Here is a 22,261-nt window from a genome sequence, read left to right as displayed (position 1 = left end):
CTCTTCTCTTTCCGGACATTCAGCTTCACTGGATGTCTACGAGTTCTAGTCTTAGGAGAGAGGGAGAACAGCTTTTCTCTGTCTGCCTTTTTCCATGCCACACATAATTTTTAAAACATCTGTCATGTCGCTGCTTGCTCATCAGGCAGAGGGCCTTCTCGGTGGTGGCGCCCACCCTGTGGAACACCCTCCCAGCAGATGTCAAAGAAATAAACAGCTATCTGACATTTAGAATACATCTGAAGGCAACCCTGTTTAGGAGAGTTTTTAATGACTGATGTTTTAATGTATAATAATAATAATAATAATAATAATAATAATAATAATAATAATTTATTATTATTTATACCCCACCCATCTGGCTGAGTTTCCCCAGCCACTCTGGGCGGCTGCTAATCAAGTGTTAAAAACAATACAGCATTAAATATTGAAAACTTCCCTAAACAGGCTTGGCTCTTAACAGAAGGAAATTTATAGAAGAAAAGTCCTAGATTCCCTGCTCCCCTGTCCTGTAGATTTTTTCCCACCCGGCTTGGGAGGGCGGGCCTTGACTGACTCCAGCTACAAAAAGCTGAGGCTTTTGGTTTTTTTAATCTTTAAGATTTTTAATCTTTTGTTGGAAGCCACCCAGAGTGGCTGGGGAAACCCAGCCAGATGGGCGGGGTATAAATAAATAAATTGTTGTTGTTGTTGTTGTTGTTTCCCTAAACTAAAACGTCTCACGCTTTCTGCATAGGGGAGCTGCTCCCTTCCTTTGATCAGTTTGGTTGCTGTTTCTGAACCTTTTCCAACTCTACAATATCCTCTGTGAGATGAAGCAACCAGAACTGTCCATTTCCACTTGGCCATGAAGCTCCTTGGCCGGTCGCACTGCCCCTCAGCCTAAGACTACCGCACAAGGTTGTTGTGGGGATTAAGTGAGGAGAACCATATACACCCCCTTGAGCTGCTTGGAGGAAAAGGGTGGGATATACAAGCAATGAACTAATAAAATAGATATATAACGACCAGCTCAGCATCTTAACTTGTCGCGTTCTAAGCTTCACATGACCTTGCAGGGAGACAGGACTCCCAAAGAGCATCTTAAAACATTCGCCTTTAGCTCAATTGGATGTGGGGAGTACAGGTTTTCCTCTGTCTTGAGTCATGCCTACAAAACTGCCCAAATTTGCATCCCTCTGTGCTGTCAGCACAGGGCAGGTGATCCTACTGCCATGTCCTGGGGTACCCTAGTGCCCTGTGTTGCTGTTCCAAAAATGGCAAGATGTGCCCGACTGGATATCGCAATGTATTCCTTCCAAGGAGGCAGAGAGCTCTTGCTGGCTTCCTCATTGCGACTCACCCAGCCGCCTCTGGACCCTCTGGAAGTCTCTGGTAATTGGGACGAAGCAGGGTTCTCCTCCGACAGCCTCGCTCTTGACGTGCCTAGACGACGGAGAGATCGCGTTCCCCTCCGGTGTCTCCTATTTTAGGCTGAGCAGAGAAACGATGATTGCCTCTAATTGCTTCTGTTCGGAGACCTGTTAACGGCTTGATGATGTTGTATTTACTCTCGGAAATAGGCTGAATAAATTAGCGAGGGAGAGGGTAGTTATTGTGGTTTGGGTGGGCAGCGGAGTTGATACAGGAGAAAGCAGGGTGTTGGTGTTGTTGTTGTTTAGTCATTTAGTTGTGTCTTGTGTCTCCTTCTGCCCTCCGTCTTTCCCAGCATCAGGGTCTTTTCCAGGGAGTCTTCTCTTCTGATGAGGTTGCCAAAGTCTTGGAGCCTCAGCTTCAGGATCTGTCCTTCCAGTGAGCACTCAGGGCTGATTTCCTTCAGAATGGATACGTTTGATCTTCTTGCAGTCCATCGGACCCTCAAGAGTCTCCTCCAGCACTAGAATTCAAAAGTATCAATTCTTTGGCGATCCCGAACAGACAGACCCGCAAATTGTGGAGCATTGGTCTAGCTGGCTGGCATTGATGAGAGACCCACGTTTGGGAAACACTGATACGTATCTTAGAGTAGCATAGATGCAATTAGCCCATGTTATCCACACTGGAAGGACAGATCTTGAAGCTGAGGCTCCAATATTGGCCAACTCATGAGAAGAGAAGACTCCCTGGAAAAGACCCTGATGCTGGGAAAGATAGAGGGCACAAGGAGAAGGGGACGACAGAGGACAAGATGGTGGGACAGTGCTCTCGAAGCTACCACCACTGCAGGAGGCAGTGGAAGACAGGAGGGCCTGGCGTGCTCTGGTCCAGGGGGTCACAAAGAGGCGGACACGACTAAACGACTAAACAGCAACAACCTCACAACAACCCTGTGAGGTAGGTTAATGTGCGTGTGTGAGTAGCTGAAGGAAAAGCCAGGGTTTGAACCCAGGTTTCCTCAAATCAAGCCTAGTGCTCTGTATCTGCCTCCCCCAACCTCAGTCTCTCAGAAGTCATTCGACTACAACCCCCATCATCCGTGACTGGGTGGGCTGGGGATGATGGAAGTCGTAGTCTGGCAGCAGCTGGATACCCCAGGCTGTGGCAGGCCGCTCTGCCAGCGACTCCGGGCTGGCGTTGTCATTGGGACCTGTGCTTTTTACCTTCTCCACAAATGGCCTGGAGTCAGGGGCGAGCAGGAGAGTAGCCAAGCCTGCCGACAACATCACATCGTTCAGCACGGTTGAAATTAAAAGGCTCGCAAGGAGCTCCGAAAGGACCCATGGAGCGAATGGGCAGTAAAACAGCAAATGCAACTTCAAGTGAAATCCTAATTTCACGTATTACGTTCACGGGGTCTGAGCCAGGGGTGGAAAATCTGGAGTGAGCCGTTGGGGCCGAGGCGCAGAGCTCGATGGAGATGTCGACCCGGTGTGCGGCATCTCTGCGAAGAAGGTGAATTGCATGTCAGGGATCATTAGGAAAGGAATTGGAAACAAAACTGCCAATACCGTCATGCCGTTATACAAATCACGGTGTGACCACGTTTGGAATACTGTTAACAGTTCCACCTGCGTCGCCTCGGAAAGGATGCTGCAGAGTCAGAAAAGGTTCAGAAAAGGGCGAGACAAAAAAAATCAATTCTCTTCTGCAACTAAGGGCTACAACAGTTGGAACTTCATAGAGGGTTTTTTGTTGGGGGCAGGGGAATATATGAGTAAGAAGGGTATGTGACAGAAGATTATAAAATTATTTCTGGTGTGGAGAAATCGGAAAAGGAGACATTCTTTCTCCCTATCTTATAGCACTGGAATTTGCGGGCACCCAATGAAGTTGAATGTTGGAAATTTTCAAAAGAGAATAAAAAAAGTAAGGGCTTCACACAATTCATAGTTAAACTCTCTTCCTCAGGAGACAGCAATCACCGCCAACCTAGAAGAGGATTATAATAATAATAATAATAATAATAATAAATTTTATTTATACCCTGCCTTCCCCAGCCAAGACCAGGCTCATGGCAGCTAACAACCGATATAAAAACAAATTGATTGAAATACAACTTAAAAACAAGATTAAAATACAGCATTAAAACATTAAAATGCAACCTCATTTCAATGGAAACTCAAATCAAAAACCTTGTTTGGGGGGGGGGGATGAAAACATCAAGTCTTCACCAAGGCTAAATTTCCAGACTGGTCCTACATGGGCCAGAAAAAAGCCAGGGAAGTCCCCAAATAGGAGTTCCAACACAAGAGGAGAAAGGAAAAAAGAAAGAGGGGAAGGGAATCAAATTGATTCCAAGCCAAAGGCTAGGCGGAACAACTCTGTCTTACAGGCCCTGCGGAAAGAAATCAGATCCTGCAGGGCCCTGGTCTCATGAGGCAGAGCGTTCCACCAGGCTGGGGCCAGTGTTGAAATGGCCCTGGCTCTGGTTGAGGCTAATCTGACTTCCTTAGGGCCCGGTACCTCTAGGGTGCTGCTATTTATGGACCTTAAGGTCCTCCGTGGGGCATACAGGGAGAGGCGGTCCTGAAGGTACAAGGGTCCTAGGCTGTGAAGGGCTTTAAAGGTCAAAACCAGCACCTTAAACCTGACCCTGTACTCCACCGGGAGTCAGTGCAGCTGGAAAAGCACTGGGTGAATATGCTCCCATGGCAGAGACCCCGTGAGGAGCCTTGCTGCAGCATTCTGCACCCGCTGGAGTTTCTGGGACAGCTTCAAGGGCAGCCCCGCGTAGAGCGAATTACAGTAGTCAAGCCTGGAGGTGACCATCGCATGGATCACTGTGGCCAGGGCGGGGCGGGAAAGGTAAGGGAACAACTGCTTGATGCGGCGAAGGTGGAAAAATGTCGCCTTGGCTGTTGCTGTAACCTGCGCCTCCATGGAAAGGGAGGCGTCAAGGATTACACCCAAACTCTTAACGGAAGGCAATGGCACAAATTGAGCCCCCGCAAGAGAAGGGAGTTGGATTAGACAGATTCCTGGAGGAGGAGAGGGAATGGCTCTGTCCTGCCTCCCTTGTATGCACACAGACAGGTTTCCCCGACAGGAGAGGAGGAATGCCCTTGTGCTTAAGCTTAACTTAAGCTCAAGTTAATGGATTTTAGCTAAGGAAAAATAGGGATTTTGGTGCAGTTTCAAACTGCCTGCACAGTCAGTTTTGGGTTTGGGAAACCCATTCCTTCACTGCTTCCCATAGGCATCTGGCTGGTCACTGAGAGAAGAGGGTTCTGGATGAGGTTTTGGACCACTGGGCCTGATTCCTTGCGAACAGCCAGAAGTGGTGCTGAGTCCCACCCCCGTCCCCCCGTCCCCCCGGCAGCCTCAAATGTTCTCTTCTTCCAGACCTACAACATCTGTGAGGCCTAAAATATCACTACCACTGCCCCAAAGCATTTAAGCTAACGATTTGCCTGCGACTAGCTGTTTCCCTCAACTTTTCCATCAGTCTCTGCTGACTGTCCTTTTGTAGAGGGTCCGTTTGCCAATTGTCATGCTGTCCCCCAGACTAATGTGCAGCCAGTGTTTTTGTCACGGAGAAGAGTTTTTAAAATGCATCAGGACTTCTTGCCTCGCTCGGGAGCGCCTTGCTTCACAATGATCCACTTAAGAGAGCTTTACAAGTAGGAAGAAAAGAGAACATACACAGGTTTGGATAACAAGTGGGAGGTTTGTCTGTGTCCGTCTTGATTCTAGAGCGCCATAGATCTGTACCTTTCTTCCACGGAGTCTGGTGTGAATCAGAAGTAAAATCGACTTACCCCAAGCCAATGCTGTATTGGGAGAGAACATAGGAATTAGTTCAGGCTTCCTCAACCTCGGCCCTCCAGATGTTTTTGGCCTACAACTCCCATGATCCCTAGCTAGCAGGACCAGTGGTCAGGGATGATGGGAATTGTAGTCTCAAAACATCTGGAGGGCTGAGGTTGAGGAAGCCTGAGTTACCGTATTTTTCGCTCCATAAGACGCACCTGACCATAAGACGCACCTAGTTTTTAGAAGAGGAAATCAAGAAAAAAAATATTCTGAATGAAACAGTGGGTGTATTTGTGGTTCATGCTGTGGCCGCAGTCATGTGATCTGATGGTGAATTTGGGGTGACCCAATGCAAAAATCCTGAGGATCCATGGGCTTTTACCTCCCCCCTTCCAGGCAGCCTCTGCTAGCAATCCTTATCTCTCTTCCGATCCCATCGATCAGCTGTTTCCTTTCAACACTCCCTTCCCTCTTGTTTGCCTTAGTGTCTTTTCCTTAGCTGGAGCAGTTTTTTGCTCCTCCTTTTCTTCTAATTTCTCTCCTTATTGCTTTAGTCTTCCTGTTTCCCCCCTTTGCAAGTTTGCTGTCTTTACCTCCCCCCTCCCAGGCAGCCTCCTTTATCTCTAGCATCCCTTATTTCTCTCCCCGATCGGCAAACGATCAGTGGCTTTGTTTCAACACCCATTTTCCGCTTTTAAAAAAAGAGCATGATCTGCTTTTTGCCCCTGGGGAATTTGGCTCCAGGAACCACACATTTGCTCCATAAGACGCACAGACATTTCTCCTTACTTTTTAGGAAGAAAAAAGTGTGTCTTATGGAGTGATAAATACCGTAGATGATTCGTCCTGGGGACAGAGCGAAGCATGCAACAAGTTGAAGGAAACCCCAGCAAGCTTAGGCAGTTGTTGGCCTTTAACAACTGACTTCCCCCGGATCTTTTTACAATTATTTGCCACTGTGAGAGTCACTTGTGCAGTGGCTCAGAAGGAAGGATGGAAGTCGGTGGAAGAAGTTTGGAAAAAAATTAGTTTATCTTCAGAAATATTGTAAAATTAAGGAATGTTAGAAAGATGTTGGAATAAAACTATGTGGTTTTAGCAGAAAAGATATAAAGGATTAAGCAAAAATGAATTGGTGAAAGAAGAGAATGTAAAATGACAGTATATTAAGATATATTATTAAGATAAAAACAATGTTGGAAAGGATTTGCTGAAATATCTAACTGAATTAGAATACAAAAATGGGAGGTGCGAGGAGGTCAAGGAAGTAAGCGAATGAAAGCAAGTGATGTAAAGGTTTGACTTATTATTATTTTTTCTGTTTTTGGATGATGTTTGTTTCTTATGTATTGTTCTTTCTTTTTCTTTTTTGACTGTTCTGTTTTGACTTATATTTTTTCTCTTGTTTTTTCTGTAACCTTTAAAAAAAATCCTAATAAAAAATTATTCAAAAAAAAAAAAAAACCCAGAAGGAAGGGTGAAGACTTGGGGAAATCATAGAAGCACAGAATTGTAGAGTTGGAAGGGACCCTGAAGGTCATCCAGTCCAACCCCCTGAAATGCAGGAATCTCAGCTAAAGCATCCCTGACAGATGGCACCTGTTTACAAACCTCCAGTGGATGAGAGACTTTCCAAGGGAGTCCGTTCCACTGTCAGACAGCTCTGACAGTCACAAAGTTCATCCTAAGATTTAGTTAGAATCTCCATTCTTGTTACTTGAATCGACTGGTTCAAGTCCCACCCTCCAGAGCAGAAGAAAACAAGCTTGCTCCCTCTTCCAGCCCTTGAGATATTTGAAGCTGGCTCTCATATCCCCTCTCAGCCTCCCCTTTTCCAGGCTAAACATACCCAGCTCCTTCAACCGTTCCTCGTCAGGCTTCGTTTCCAGAATCTTTGATCCTCTTGATCCTTTTAATGAGAGATGGAGAAATCGTGGAATGGAATTTTTATGACCCTAGGGGAACTATCTTAAGAGAACAGGTTTAAATATTTCAGTTTTAATGAGAAATAAGATTAAATAAAGTAAAAGTGGATGGCTAATTGGTGAAAGAGAGAATGGAAAATTACAGTATATTAAGATAAATTATTAGGATAAAAATAAAGATGAAGGATTTGCTAAAATATCTATTTGAACTAGAAAACAAAGAGGGGAGGTGTGAGGAGGTCAAGGAAATAAGTCATAGAAAGAAAACTATGTAAAGGTTTAACTTGGTTTTTTTCTGTTTTGATTGTATGGATTTCCCAATTATTTTTCTCCTTTTTATCTGTTTTTGCTTTTTTTTTGTTTTTTGCATTTTTTCTTGGAAATGTCTTGTTTTTCTGTATTGTGTTTTCTTCTTTTTTTTGTAATGTTTTAAAACCTGAATAAATATTATTCTAAAAAAAAAGAGAGAGAAAAAAGATCCTCTTGGTTGCCCTCCTCTGAACACTTTCCAGCTTGTCAATATCCTCCTTAAATTGCAGTGCCCAGAGCTGGACACGGGATTCCAGGTGGGGTCTGGCCAAGGCAGAATAGAGTGGGACTATGACTTCCCTTGATCCTGACACTGTACTTCTGTTGATGGAGCCTAGAGTCCATCAGGGCCAGTGGTCAACCAGATGGCTCAAAGGGGGGCTTGCAAGCAGGACCCAAGTGTAACCTAAATGCCCTCAAACCACTTGTATTGCTCAGCACCTTTAAAGCCCTATATGGCCTGGGACCCTCGTACTTACAGGACCGCCTCTCCTGGTATGTCCTACAGAGGACCTTACGGTCTTCAAACAAAAACATATTGGAGGTCCCGGGCCACAGGGAGGTTAGGTTGGCCTCAACCAGAGCCAGGGCTTTTTCGGCTGTGGCCCCGATCTGATGGAACGCCCTGTCCCAAGAGACTAGGGCCCTGCGGGACTTGACATCTTTCCGCAGGGTCTGCAAGACAGAGCTGTTCCACCTGGCCTTTGGCCAGGGCACAGCCTGACCCCCTCCTTCTGTAATCCTCATAGAACTCTAGCCCAATGGTTGCCATTAATTTAATTTTGAATTGATTTTAGAATGAATTGATTTTAGAATGCTGTGTTACTTTTATTGTTGTTAGCCGCTCTGAGCCCGGCTTCAGCTGGGAGGGCAGGATATAAAGAAATTATTATTATTATTATTATTATTCATTGGCATACTTCCATTGCCAGTGGAAAATGTGTCAATGATTTGTGGGTATATCCCTGTTTGTAATCCTTTACTTAATGTCTTGCTTTCAGAGATATTCCGATGCCCCTCGTCAGCTCTGGAGTAGAGCACGGTAACTTGAGGGAACTCGCTCTGGCCAGGATGAAAGACCTGGGGACGGAGGTAAAATGTGATGTTCCAATCGAGCTTCTCTGATTTCTCCTTCCTGCCTGTTCCAGAGATGAACTGACTCCCATGTGAAGTCTGCTTTGTTCCCAGGAACGGCACAAGAGTAGGGCCGCAAGCCACAGCCCCCCCACCCAACAAGAGCTTGTGGACAGGAGGCAGGGAAACATTTCCAAATTTTGCATGGTCTTTTGGGCGCTACACCATCTTGCCCTCCCTCCTCAAACTCAGCCAGGGCACCTGATGGTTCGTTGCTTTTACGATCAGAAGAGAAGTCTCTAATAATAATAATAATAATAATAATAATAATAATAATAATAATTTATTATTTATACACCGCCCATCTGGCTGGGCCTCCCCAGCCACTCTGGGCGGCTTCCATAAAAACCAAAAATACAGTAAAATATCACATGTTAAAAACTTCCCTGAACAGGGCTGCCAGACATGAACGTCATAAAATTTATACAACACTCAATTATAAAAGCAAAACCAAGAAAACCTCAAAGCAGTATAGAAAAAAATGAAACAATAAAATTGTCATTAAGAGAAAATAACAGTTAAAGACACTTTGAGAATTGAAAATAACAGTAGACTAAAAGCAGAATAGGGGACACGGGAGGCGCTGTGGGTTAAACCACAGAGCCTAGGGCTTGCCAATCAGAAGGTCGGTGCTTCGAATCCCCACGACGGGGTGAGCTTCCATTGCTCGGTCCCTGCTCCCGCCAACCTAGCAGTTTGAAAGCACGTCAAAGTGCAAGTAGATAAATAGCGGGAAGGTAAACGGCGTTTCCGTGCACTGCTCTGGTTCGCCAGAAGCGGCTTAGTCCTGCTGGCCACATGACCCGGAAGCTGTATGCCAGCTCCCTCAGCCAGTAAAGCGAGATGAGCGCCGCAACCCCAGGGTCGGCCACGACTGGACCTAATGGTCAGGGGTCCCTTTACCTAAGAGCAGAATACGACTCGCACCAGCTTTCTAAAACATTTGGGCAGGCTTGCCTAGACGAGGATGTTTTTTGCAGGCACCGAGAAGAGTACACTGAAGGCGCCTGCCTTGGTTTCAAGTGGCAGGGAGTTCCCAAGTGTAGGTGCTGCCACACTAAAAGTTGTTGCAAACGCAGAACGGGTCTTGCGTGGTACCTGTAACTGCGCCAGTTCTGCAGATAAATGGAAGGGTTTGAATGGGTGCATGTGGGGCAAGAGGATCTCGCAGGTGATCTGGTCTCAAGTTGCTATGGGCTTTGCATACTCATAGTAACACCTCGAACCTGGCCCAGTAGCAAATCGGCAGCCAGCGCAGACCTCTGAGCACAGGCGTCGTATGCTGACAATGCCTCGCCCCCATCAGCAATTGCGCTGCAGCATTCTGCACTCGCTGCAGCTTCCAGATCAAGAACGCAGAACTGGTGTATGAGTGCAGAGGAGATCTTAATCGCAGAGTCTGCCCTGGGGCCCTGACACAGCTCCGGTGGCTGGGGCTGATGGGAATTGTAGTCCAAAACCTCCGGAGGGCACTCGGTTGGGGAAGACCCCCTTAGATCACAGATCCCGTCCGCACACTGGTTTCACTCCATCTGCTTTTCTGGAGGCAAAGACATTTTCTCCCGCTTCCTCATTCATTTATGTACGTATGAAGATTAATATCCTGCCCACCGGCTCACAGTCAAGCTCTCGGAATGGCTTGCAATTAGAAACAAAACAACAAGAGCGTCGTCAGATTATAATGGCACAGCTGAAAACGGCAGCGGCCATAAACAAAAAAGCAGACAACAAATTTGGATAAATAGGAAAAAGGTTTTTTTGCCTGGCGCTGGAAGGGTAAAAGGCTTGCCCCATGCGTGGCTCTCCAAGTTCAACAGCCAATCACTCCCGTGGGGTGAAATGGGTGGTGACCTGAGCCATGTGGGGACAAAACCAACCATTTGACCTGCTCCAGACCTTCAGGTAGCCCACGTAGGTTGTTAGGAACTGGCCTGATATGTTATGACCCTTTGGACCATTCCCAATCAAGTCTCTTGCAGTGAAGTTCTGGACCATCAGGAACTTCTAGGCACTCTTCAAGGGCAGCTCAACATACAGAGCACTGCAGCGGTCTTATTCAAGTTCTGCATTCAAGGTATCTGAAGAAGTGTGCATGCACACGAAAGCTTACACCAAGAACAAACTTAGTTGCTCTCTAAGGTGCTACTAAGGGACTCTAAGGTGCTAAGGGACGTGGGTGGCGCTGTGGGTTAAACCACAGAGCCTAGGGCTTGCCAATCAGAAGGTTGGCGGTTCGAATCCCCACAACAAGGTGAGCTCCCGTTCCTCGGTCCCAGCTCCTGCCAACCTAGTAGTCTGAAAGCATATCAACGTGCAAGTAGATAAATAGGTACCACTCTGGTGGGAAGGTAAACAGTGTTTCCGTGCACTGCTCTGGTTCGCCAGAAGCGGCTTCGTCATGCTGGCCACATGACCCGGACGCTGTACGCCGGCTCCGTCGGCCAATGAAGTGAGATGAGCGCCGCTACCCCAGAGTCGGCCACGACTGGACCTAATGGTCAGGTGTCCCTTTACCTTTAAGGTACTGCTGGACATTTTTTTTTTTATTTTTGTATATATATTTCGACTGCATCAGACCAACACGGTTGCCTACCTGAATCAAGTTCTGCAAACCTTCAGATTACAAGTGGCCAGACTTCCTGTCTCCCAGAAGGGTCACAGCTGGTGTCACCAGGATAAGCTGGTGGTTTGTGGCCCAGATCTATCACCTGAAAAGCCAGAACTAAGAGCATTCCCAAGCTGTGAACTTTATCTTTTAGGGCAGGATGGCTAGCATGTGGCCTTCCAGATGTTTTCAGACACAAACTGCCATCAGTGCCAGGCTGTATGGCCAGTAGTTTGGGCTGGTGAGAGTTGTCCATGCCTGTCTAGAATAGTTTGAAGATGTCACAGGTCAAGGTACCACGGACAGGTGGTTTGCCTTGCCTGATAGGTCAAGGTCAAGGTGTTCTAGATAGGGGACTCCTTTGATGTCCTCCCTATTACAATGGTACCTCGGGTTAAGTACTTAATTTGTTCCGGAGGTCCGTTCTTAACCTGAAACTGTTCTTAACCTGAAGCACCACTTTAGCTAATGGGGCCTCCTGCTGCTGCCGCGCCGCCGGAGCACGATTTTTGTTCTCATCCTGAAGCAAAGTTCTTAACCTGAAGCAGTATTTCTGGGTTAGCGGAGTCTGTAACCTGAAGCGTATGTAACCCGAGGTACCACTGTATTCACATCAGATTTCTGTGCCTAGAAATTGTCATTAATAGCCTCCTCCTGCATTCCGAAGGAACTTGCTCAAGAGTTTCTCTGCAGAACATTATATTACTGCTCCGCCTTCCAATTCCATATCTCTCCAGCATGGAACACAGTGAGAGTTAGCACCTCATTCTGTGCCTTGGCGCTTTAAATCAAATGGCACATTTCCTCCTGAGATGCATATTTCCCCAGTGAAACCGATGCCAATCAGTATGTCCTTTTTTGCATCTTAAAACGCCAAGGATTGGGCTTTTGTTTTTCCCAGAGATTCATTAGGGACGGATCGGTGAGCATTTTTATTTTGAAGCCTCCCCGTTTGAAATGATGGGGTGAAGAACTCTATCCCAACTTCATTTTAACTCTGGGGGTGATTATGGGGAAGGCAGTGTCCCTTATCCTGTCTGCCTCTCCCTTGCATAATTTCCACCTGTCTCTCTCCTTTCCCCCCACCTAGTGTCGCGATGTGAGGACGAGAGAGGTCGGAATTCAAGAGATTCATCACAAAGTGAGACCTTATCAGGTACGACTTCTTCCTTCTCAGTGGGCCTCGCTCCATGTGTGTGTATATGTGTGATTTTTCATAAAACCACATCAAAATTATTTTTTGTGAACACTGAGACAGGGAGACCAAGAGAGGAAGAATCATAAAATTGTAGAGTTGGAAGGGACCCCGAGGGTCATCTAGTCCAACCCCCTGCAATGGAGGAATCGCAGCTAAAGTCTCCCTGATAGATGGACCATCCAGCCTCTGCTTAAAAGCCGCCAATGCAGGAGAGTCCCCCGCCTCCTGAGAAAGTGCGTCCCCACCACCAAACAGCTCCTACCACCAGAAAGTACCGTATTTTTCGCTCTGTAAGATGCACCAGACCATAAGACGCGCCTAGTTTTTGAGAAGGAAAACGAGAAAAAAAATATTTTGAATCCCAGAAGCCAGAACAGCAAGAGGGATCGCTGCGCAGCGAAAGCAGTGATCCCTCTTGCTGTTCTGGCTTCTGGGATAGCTGCACAGCCTGCATTCACTCCATAAGACGCACACACATTTCCCCTTACTTTTTAGGAGGGAAAAAGTGAGTCTTATAGAGCAAAAAATACGGTACTTCCAAAAGTTTAGTCGTGTTCTTCTTTCTTGTCATTTGAATCCATTGGTTCAGGACCGACCCCTGGAGCAGGAAAAAACAAGCTTGCTCCATCTTCCACCTGACAGCCCTTCAGATATTAGTAGATGACTAATAATAATAATAATAATAAATTATTTATATCCCACCGTCCCCAGCCGAAGCCGGGCTCAGGGCGGCTAACAACAGTAAAAATAACACAGTTTACATAAAATCATAATCATTTAATTGAAATATGTTCTAAAATCAATTCATTCCAAAAATCAGTTCAGAATCAAACTAATGGCAACCATTGGGCTAGAGTTCTATGAGGATTGCCGAAGGAGGGGGGTCAGACTGTGCCACAGTTTAAGAAAGGTCTTAACAAGCTGGAAACTGTGCAGAGAGTGGAGACCAACTGGATCAAAGGTCTGGAAACCAAGCCTTGTGAGGAACAGTTGAGGGAGTTGGGTGTATTTAGCCTGGAGCAGTGACATAAGAGGTTCGGCTGGCCTCAACCAGAGCCAGGGCTTTTTTGGCCGTGGCCCCAATCTGTTGGAACGCTCTGTCACAAGAGACTAGGGCCCTGCGGGACTTGACATCTGGAGAGGGGCTCAACAAAGCCCAGTCCCCTTCCTCTTCTAGGCAGGGCGGGGAGAAGCCGGGAGGAGAGAGGAAGGAGATGCCGCCACGGGGGGGGGGGGTGTGGAATGGCGCAGGAAAAAAATGGCGCAGCCCAAACGAACAGAATCCCCACAGCAATCCACACAGCGATTCCCGGACCGTCTGCAGGCCGGATCCAGAAGGCAGTTGGGCCGGATCCGGCCCCCTGGCCTTAGTTTGCCAACCCATGATTTAGGCTGTACTTGGGATGTCTCATTATATTGCTGCTGATCATTGATTGTAATAATAATTTATTATTTATACCCCGCCCATCTGGCTGGGCTTCTCCAGACACTCTGGGCAGTTTCCAGCAAAATATTAAAATACAGTAAGCTGCTTTGGGCTTCGTCTGAGTGGAAAGTGGCATAGAAACGGGTGAAATAAATTCAGATCAATCAGTCAAAACATCTGGAGGGTACAGAGTTGTGCAAGATTGATCGAGCATAAGTGATCCTGGCACGCCATGAAGGGTCTTATGGTCTGGACCCTTCTGTTGTTGTTTTTCCTTCTCTCTCTCTCTTAATGTTGGCAATGTTCAGGACGTTTTTCCTTGTATGCCTGACCTGCCAAGGGTCTTTGGGAAGCCTGGGTGTGTGATTTCTACAAATGCTTTCTCATTTAAAGTCCCAACACCAGCTTCCCTTGTGTGAAAATACAATAATCTCACCTTCAGCTCTTATCTGATGCTGCTGAAAATCCATCTGCAGCGAGGCGGACGAACGTGAAGCGATTTCACACAAACACAGACACCCACACCCACCCACCCACACCCACACAAAAACGCTCTGCTCAAAGCCCCACGCAGACAATTGCCTTCATGGCCGTGAAATTGACTTTGGGCTCCTTCGTGGGCTGCACAATTATGATCACCCCCATGGTTGCCATCTCAATTTTTTATTTTTTTAAGTCAGCTTCTCACGCCTTTCTCCTCCTCTTCCTCTCTTTCGAACAGGTTGAACTGATCCGGAGAGACTACGTGGCCAACGGCGGCTGGGAGACCTTCCTATCCTATGAGGACCCTGAGCAGGACATCCTGATTGGCCTGCTGCGCTTGCGGAAGTGCTCGCAGGAGACGTTCCGGGCGGAGCTGAAGGGGGGCGTCTCCATTGTCCGAGAGCTCCACGTCTACGGGAGCGTGGTCCCTGTCAGCAGCCGCGACCCCTTGAAATTCCAGCATCAGGTACCTGAAGCCTGCCTATATATATAATTTTTTTATTATTAATTTTCTGTTCACAATTCAAAATACAGTACTCATTTTAACATCCTTAAAATATCGGTGACTGCCCTTCTTCTCTTTCCGTGCTTCATTTTGCGTATTATAAATCCCTGCATATTTTACAAAGACTAAACCAATTAGTATTCCCTTATTGCAGGCATGTCCAACAGGTAGATCGTGATCTACCGGTAGATCACCGGACATCTGCAGTAGATCACTGGTAGATCACTGGCTCCCCCCCCCCAAGAAGCTGAACAACTGTGGCTCCCCTTAAAAAAGCTCAACATTTTACCTCCTCCCTGGAAAAACTCAACAACTTTGACCCAACCCCCCCCCCAAAAGGGGTCAATCACTGCCAGTTTTTAACTTTGTGAGTAGATCACAGTCTCTTGGAAATTGGCCACCCCTGCCTTATTGCATCCATCAAAACATATTAACACTGTTGAATTTATCTTAATGCTGCCAAGCTTTTCGGATGTACACAGTTATGTCCCATACAGTGGTACCTCAGTTTAAGAACAGTCCAGTTTAGGAACAATTTTGGTTTACAAACTCCGCAAAACCAGAAATGGTGTCTTGGTTTGAGAACTTGACCTCGGTCTAAGAACGGAATCCAAACGGTGGAAGGGCACTGGCAGCGGGAGGCCTCATTGGGGAAAGCACGCCTCAGTTTAAGATTGGTTTTGGTTTAAGAACGGACTTCCAGAGCAGATTAAGTTTGTAAACCGAGGTACCACTGTATATTCAAAAAACGTTTTCCAATCTTCTCTAAATGTATCTTCTTTTTTGTCTACGTTAAGTCTGCAAGCTGTGCATATTCTGTTGGCTTAAGTTACCATTCTTCTCGCTTGTTTTCCACTTTTGAGCTAACAAAACACTGGCTGCAGTAGTAGCATACATAAATAACCTTTTTTGACACCAGGGAATTTCAGTCTGAATTATCTCCACCAGAAAGGACTCTGACTTTTTGGGGGGGGAGGGGGGTATTTTTAAACATTTTTTCAATTCATTAGGGATCTTTTCCCAATACTCTTTTACCCTTTTACAAGTCCACCACATATGAAAGAACGTTCCCTCCGCCTCTTTGCATCTCCAGCACTTACCTGATTCAGTCTTGTACATTTTGGCAAGCCTGTTGTTGTTTAGTCGTTTAGTCGTGTCCGACTCTTCCTGACCCCTGGACCAGAGCACACCAAGCACTCCTGTCTTCCACTGCCTCCCGCAGTTTGGTCAGACTCATGTTTGTAGCTTCGAGAACACTGTCCCACCATCTCGTCCTCTGTCGTCCTCTTCTCCTTGTGCCCTCCATCTTTCCCAACATCAGGGTCTTTTCCAGGGAGTCTTCTCTTCTCATGAGGTGGCCAAAGTCTTGGAGCCTCAGCTTCAGGATCTGTCCTTCCAGTGAGCACTCAGGGCTGATTTCCTTCAGAATGGAGAGGTTTGATCTTCTTGCAGTCCATGGGACTCTCAAGAGTCTCCTCCAGCACCAGAATTCAAAAGCATCCATTCTTCGGCGATCAGCCTTCTTGATGGTCCAGCTCTCACTTCCATACATCACTACTGGGAAAACCAGAGCTTTAACTATATGGACCTTTGTTGGCAAGGTGATGTCTCTGCTTTTTAAGATGCTGTCTAGGTTTGCCATCGCCTTTCTCCCAAGGAGCAAGCGTCTTTTAATTTCGTGACTGCTGTCACCATCTGCAGTGATCATGGAGCCCAAGAAAGTAAAATCTCTCACTGACTCCATTTCTTCCCCTTCTATTTGCCAGGAGGTGATGGGCCCAGTGGCCATGATCTTCATAGTAGGCCAAGCCTACTCGGAGTTAAATACCACCTGTGAATCATTTTCAAGTAGTTTTCCTTCAAGGAATAACATGCTGTGAACTTCAAATCGCTTTCCCAAGGTTTTTTCCCAGAGGTTAAAATCTATATTGTGTCCTATATCCGTATAGTTATATAGGTCCGTATAGTTAAAGCTCTGGTTTTCCCAGTAGTGATGTATGGAAGTGAGAGCTGGACCATAAAGGTGGTTGATGGCCAAAGAATTGATGCTTTTGAATTCTGGTGCTGGAGGAGACTCTTGAGAGTCCCATGGACTGCAGGAAGATCAAACCTCTCCATTCTGAAGGAAATCAGCCCTGAGTGCTCACTGGAAGGACAGATCCTGAAGCTGAGGCTCCAAGAGTTTGGCCACCTCATGAGAAGAGAAGACTCCCTGGAAAAGACCCTGATGTTGGGAAAGATGGAGGGCACAAGGAGATGGGGACGACAGAGGAGGAGATGGTGGGACAGTGTTCTCGAAGCTACAAACATGAGTTTGACCAAACTGCGGGAGGCAGTGGAAGACAGGAGTGCCTGGCGTGCTCTGGTCCAGGGGGTCACGAAGAGTCGGACACGACTAAACAACAAATATCTATTGCCCAGTGTGTCTTAGAGTCTTTGACAAGCTCGATTTCAGGTACCTGAAGCAGCAGTGTTTCTGTATGCTAATTGCTGGAAACCACAGGAAGGGAGAGAGCTGCTCTTGTGTTCAAATCCCGCTTGCAGTATTCCCATGTGCAGCTTGGTGGCCACTGTGAGAACAGGGTGCTGGGCCAGATGGGCCATAGGCCTGATCCAGCTAAAGGCTCTCCTTACATTCTTGCGCAATGCATTATACGTCTTTGAAGAATATTCAGAAATGGCGGCACGGCAGCTAGGTAGTTAATTGGCCTTTTTCAGGATTCAGGTCTTCACTAGCTTACAGTTACAGTGGTGCCTCGCAAGACGAAATTAATCCGTTCCGTGAGGCTCTTGGTATAGCGGTTTTTTCGTCTTGCGAAGCAAGCCCATTGACAGCGGATTAGCGCTATTAGCGGTTTAGCGGCTTTTAGCGGATCAGCTGATAAGCGGCTTAGCGGCTTAGGAAAAAGGGGAAAAAACCCGCAGGAACTCGCAAGACATTTCGTCTTGCGAAGCAAGCCCATAGGAAAATTCGTTTTGCGAAGCGCCTCCAAAACGGAAAACCCTTTTGTCTAGCGGGTTTTCCGTCTTGTGAGGCGTTCGTCTTGTGGGGCACCACTGTATTTATTTTATATCAGACTCCTTTTAACAACACTTTTCAGCCCTTGGGAGCAGTGGGCAATAAAAACCTTACTGTTTTTCAAAGAAGAGAGGACACGTGCGAACAGAGAAATAAAGCAATTTAAAAGCAGGGCAGATTAAAAAAATTCAACGGCAGAAACTACATTGGAGCCAAGATCTGGGCGCATGCGAAGGCCAGGAAAAACCCAAGTGAATGTATTGGGTGGATATTCCAGAGATGGGGCACCACAGCACCCAAGGGCAGCTAGGCTGGGGACTGGGAGCGGCCGCCGAGACCACATAGCACCGGTCTTGAAAGACCTACACTGACTCCCAGTACGTTTCCGAGCACAATTCAAAGTGTTGGTGCTGACCTTGAAAGCCCTAAATGGCCGCGGTCCAGTATACCTGAAAGAGCGTCTCCACCCCCATCGTTCTGCCCGGACACTGAGGTCCAGCTCTGAGGGCCTTCTGGCGGTTCCCTCCTTGCGAGAAGTGAGGTTACAGGGAACCAGGCAGAGGGCCTTCTCGGTGGTGGCACCTGCCCTGTGGAACGCCCTCCCAGCAGATGTCAAAGAGATAAACAACTACCTGACATTCTGAAGGCAGCCCTGTTCAGGAACGTTTTTAATGTGTGACATTTTAATGTACCGTGTGTACCTCGGGTTAAGTACTTAATTCATTCCGGAGGTCTGTTCTTAACCTGAAACTGTTCTTAACCTGAAGCACCACTTTAGCTAATGGGGCCTCCTACTGCCATTGCGCTGCCGGAGCACAATTTCCTGAAGCACTATTTCTTTGTTAGCAGAGTGTGTAACTTGAAGCGTATGTAACCTGAAGCGTATGTAACTTGAGGCACCACTGTATTTTTAATCTTTGTTGGAAGCTGCCCAGAGTGGCTGGGGAAACCCAGCCAGATGGGTGGGGTACAAATAGTAAATTATGATTATTATTATTATCTGGGGTCAATCTCTGCCTCATTGGCAGCAGGGGGGACCCAGAGAACCCTAACCCCACAAATAAACATAACCCACAAGGCACAGTTTGAAGCACTGGCTAGGAGTCAGAGCGCCCCATAAGGAATCTGCCTATTCCTCAGATTGTCCTCTGAGACGTGGCCCCAGGTATCTCCTAGGCTCCGGAAAGGGTTGGATATTCATTTATTCATTCATTTACATCCTGCCCTCCCTCCCAAAGGAGCCCACGTGGAAAGCATGTTAGCGATAAAAATCACTGTTATATTCATTATATCCTGCCTTTTCCGCAGTGGGGACTCAAGGCAGCTTACACAAATAAATAAATAAATAAATAAAAACCCAGGTAAAATTCATATAAAATGGTTTAAAAAGGAATCAAACACCAATAGAATAAAAACAATATTTCAGAAATTGTTAAAACACAGATATGGACCACAAATGAGTTAATATGCCACAGTGAACATCCCAAAGCACAGGTACCACTTGAATATGATCCTCAGTGGCCAGGCTTTGGGCTTTTAGGGCCACACTGTGATTCCGGCATTGCAGAAGGTTGGACTAGATTACTCTCGGGTCCCCTTCAAACTCCACAGTTCTATGATTGTATCCATATTCTTCCATATGAACCTGCCCAGGCTTTCAGGGAGGGGACCTTACGATACGATACGATAATCTTTATTGCCATTGTCCCATACAGAACAATGAAATTGGGGGGGGGGGTCTACATAAGACATTCAAAACCAACAAGCCTGCTATCCCAACTATCCCAACCTGGTTAGCTCCCTAAAAACTCTGATACCCCATTTTTAAATACAATATATTCCCATATAGACTCTTTACACTGCGTTTAAAAAGGGCTCAGAAACTTCATCTGGGTCAAAGAGCTGCAGCCAGAAGCTGCCTTAGACCGAGCCAGCCCTTCAGTCCATCAAACTCAGTATTGTCAACCCCCGACTGGCAGCAGTGACTCTTCCAGGGTTTCAGACGTGTCACTTCCGGCCTTATCTGGAGATACAATACAATACAATACAATACAATACAATACAATACAATACAATACAATACAATACAATACAATACAATACTCTTTATTGTCATTGTCCTATATAGAACAATGAAATTGAAAATCTACATCAGACATTCAGAAACCAACAAGCCTGCTATCCCAGCTATCCCAGCCTGGTTAGCCCCCTAAAAACTCTGATACCCCATAATTAAATACAACATACTCCCATAGAGACTACCTTACAATGAGTTTAAAACCAAAATTGCATTGGGGTAGAAACTGTTTCTCCGGCGGCTAGTCCTAGTCTTTATAACCCTGGACCTTCTTCCAGAAGGCAGAAGCTGAGAGAGATCATTTCCGGGGTGCGCACTATTCTGCGCTATCTCTGCAGCTTTCTTATGGCACCTGGAAGCGTAGATTTGATCCAAGGTGGGAAGAGTGCACCCAATTATTCTCTCCGCAGTCTTTACAACCCTGGACAGCATTGTTTTTTCCCAGTCCCACCCACCCTTACAGTCTGCTTGGCTGCGACACGGGAGAGGGCCTTCTCTGTGGTGGCTTCTTCTAAGGAACTTTGGAACTCCTTTCTTAGAGAAGCTAGACTGGCTCCCTCTTTGCAGGTGAAGACGGTCTTATTCCAACAGGCCTTTGGGAACTGACTGTATCGTTAAGGGAAGGTCTCTTAACAGCGCTGCCCTGTTTTTATTATCTGCATTTTAATAAATTTTTTTTTGGGGGGGGGGGTTATATTATTTTAACTCCATTAGAGTTCAATTGCTTTTTTGACTGCAATCCTTTCTATGCTTTCTGCGTTTTATCTGCGTTGTTTTAATTTGTGCAAGCTGCCTTGCGTCTGAGACGGGGAAGGCAAGATATAAATAAATACAATAACCATAATCATAATTTTAGATGGTATAGTAGAAGAATGGTCCTTGTTTCCTTTCCACTTGAATCCTCCGGGGCTGATGTTTTAATTTCGCTATTGTCTTCATGTGTGGTTTTTTTTATTATTATTATTTTGTTTTGTTTGAAATTAAGCGTTCTTCGTCGGCTGCATGTGCATTAAGATGCAACTTCTGTTTGATAGTAATGACCCCGGGCAACAAGGCAGAAGTGGTAAAATGGAATTTGCGGGTTGAGGGGGGCGGTATGGAGAAGAGAGAGAGAGAGAGAAAGAGAGCAGAAAATGAATGCTTACCTCCTGAAAGCGAAATTTCAAAAGCCGGGAGCGGAAAAATGGTTGACGCACGTGGAAGGTGGAAGGGGGAGGAAAATCAATTGACTGGAGCCCAGCGCTAACAAATTGAAATAGATTGGAAATGGAGACTCGGGCGCGTGACGCACAAATGTGGGCTGAAGGAATGTTTATGGGGGGGCAGCCATCAGTACCCTAAAAATGAATACTTCCCACCCTACACACTCAAATAAACACACACACACTTCTCCCCCAAAACGGTATGCTAGGGAATGGTATGTTTAGCATAAGAGATATCCCTGTTGTGCGAGAATAATGCTCTTGTTCCTTGCAGGTGGGTCCTTTTTTTGTTTGAGGCAGGATTGCACCCCCTTCAGAAACCCTCTCCCACTGGCCTTGTGGGCACAGCAAAGCCAGGCATTGCAAATCGTCCCCCCTCTGCGGCTTGCAGGATTTCCTGGGCCGATTCGCACGGCCGGTTTTTGCAGGGGGGGTGTGTATGCAGCGGCAAAGGCAACAGGAACTGAGTGCCTCCAGATTTTAAGAAAGCTATCCAAATTGTGCAAACACCCCAGGCGGTAGTTTGCAAACGCCAGACTCTCCTGAAAGCCGAGGTTTACGGCGAGTCCCGTTCGGGATGCCTTTTCATTTATTTTATTTTTATTTTGCAAGGCTTGACGGAGAAAGGGGGAGAAACCTCAAAGTTAATAGTCTGAAAACGGGTTAAAAATGGGCAAAGCTGCCTCGGTTGAAGCTGGGCAGGGAATGTTTCTCGAACCTGAGGGCCATATTTACTTCTGGCCAACCTCCCAAGGGCCACATGTCAGAGGTGGGTGGAGCCAGAGGTGAAAGTGGGCGGAGCCACAGGTGCTAATGTTATGTCTGTGCCGCAGGCTGGTTTCTGCACACACCTTTCTCTGTCCCCTATCCAGACAAGCGAGGAGCAATATGGGAGTTTAAGGGCAGGGAAGGGAGTGGCCTGGGGAGGGTTCTGGGGGCCAGGGGGCGTGGCCCTTGGAAGGTTATCCAACCCTTGTTTATTTTTATTTTTTTAATCCAAACTCCCATTTGTACATTCAGCAGTTTCCTGCACTGCAAGCTAGAGTGTCTCAGCAAAACCACCTCTAGATTACTTGGGAAACAAAAGAGAAATGTTTGGAGTGGTTTTTTAAAATTCATCTCTGCCTTTTTCACGCCCGCAAGTACTTCTGTGACCTCCGTCCCCCATTCCACCAGCAAGAGTTTTTTTTAAACAAACTCCCTGCT

The 22,261-nt window shown here is 46.5% G+C and overlaps 1 protein-coding gene and 1 long non-coding RNA gene across 2 annotated transcripts in view; one reads left to right on the top strand and one right to left on the bottom strand.

Annotated features, from left to right (window-relative positions):
* Positions 1 to 22,261, bottom strand: part of LOC309338065 — a 188,005-nt gene that overhangs the window by 95,791 nt on the left and 69,953 nt on the right. The window lies entirely within an intron of this gene.
* Positions 1 to 22,261, top strand: part of ELP3 (elongator acetyltransferase complex subunit 3) — a 125,483-nt gene that overhangs the window by 80,257 nt on the left and 22,965 nt on the right. The window contains exons 11-13 of the mRNA XM_081854777.1: positions 8,408 to 8,498; positions 12,236 to 12,301; positions 14,491 to 14,718. Coding sequence (XP_081710903.1) covers positions 8,408 to 8,498; positions 12,236 to 12,301; positions 14,491 to 14,718 — 385 coding nt within the window. The remainder of the gene's footprint in view (positions 1 to 8,407; positions 8,499 to 12,235; positions 12,302 to 14,490; positions 14,719 to 22,261) is intronic.

The sequence above is a fragment of the Podarcis erhardii genome (assembly GCF_964252035.2).
Source record: "Podarcis erhardii genome assembly, chromosome: 3".
In the NCBI taxonomy this organism is placed as follows: domain Eukaryota; kingdom Metazoa; phylum Chordata; class Lepidosauria; order Squamata; family Lacertidae; genus Podarcis; species Podarcis erhardii.
This window is presented reverse-complemented; position numbering and strand designations above follow the sequence as displayed.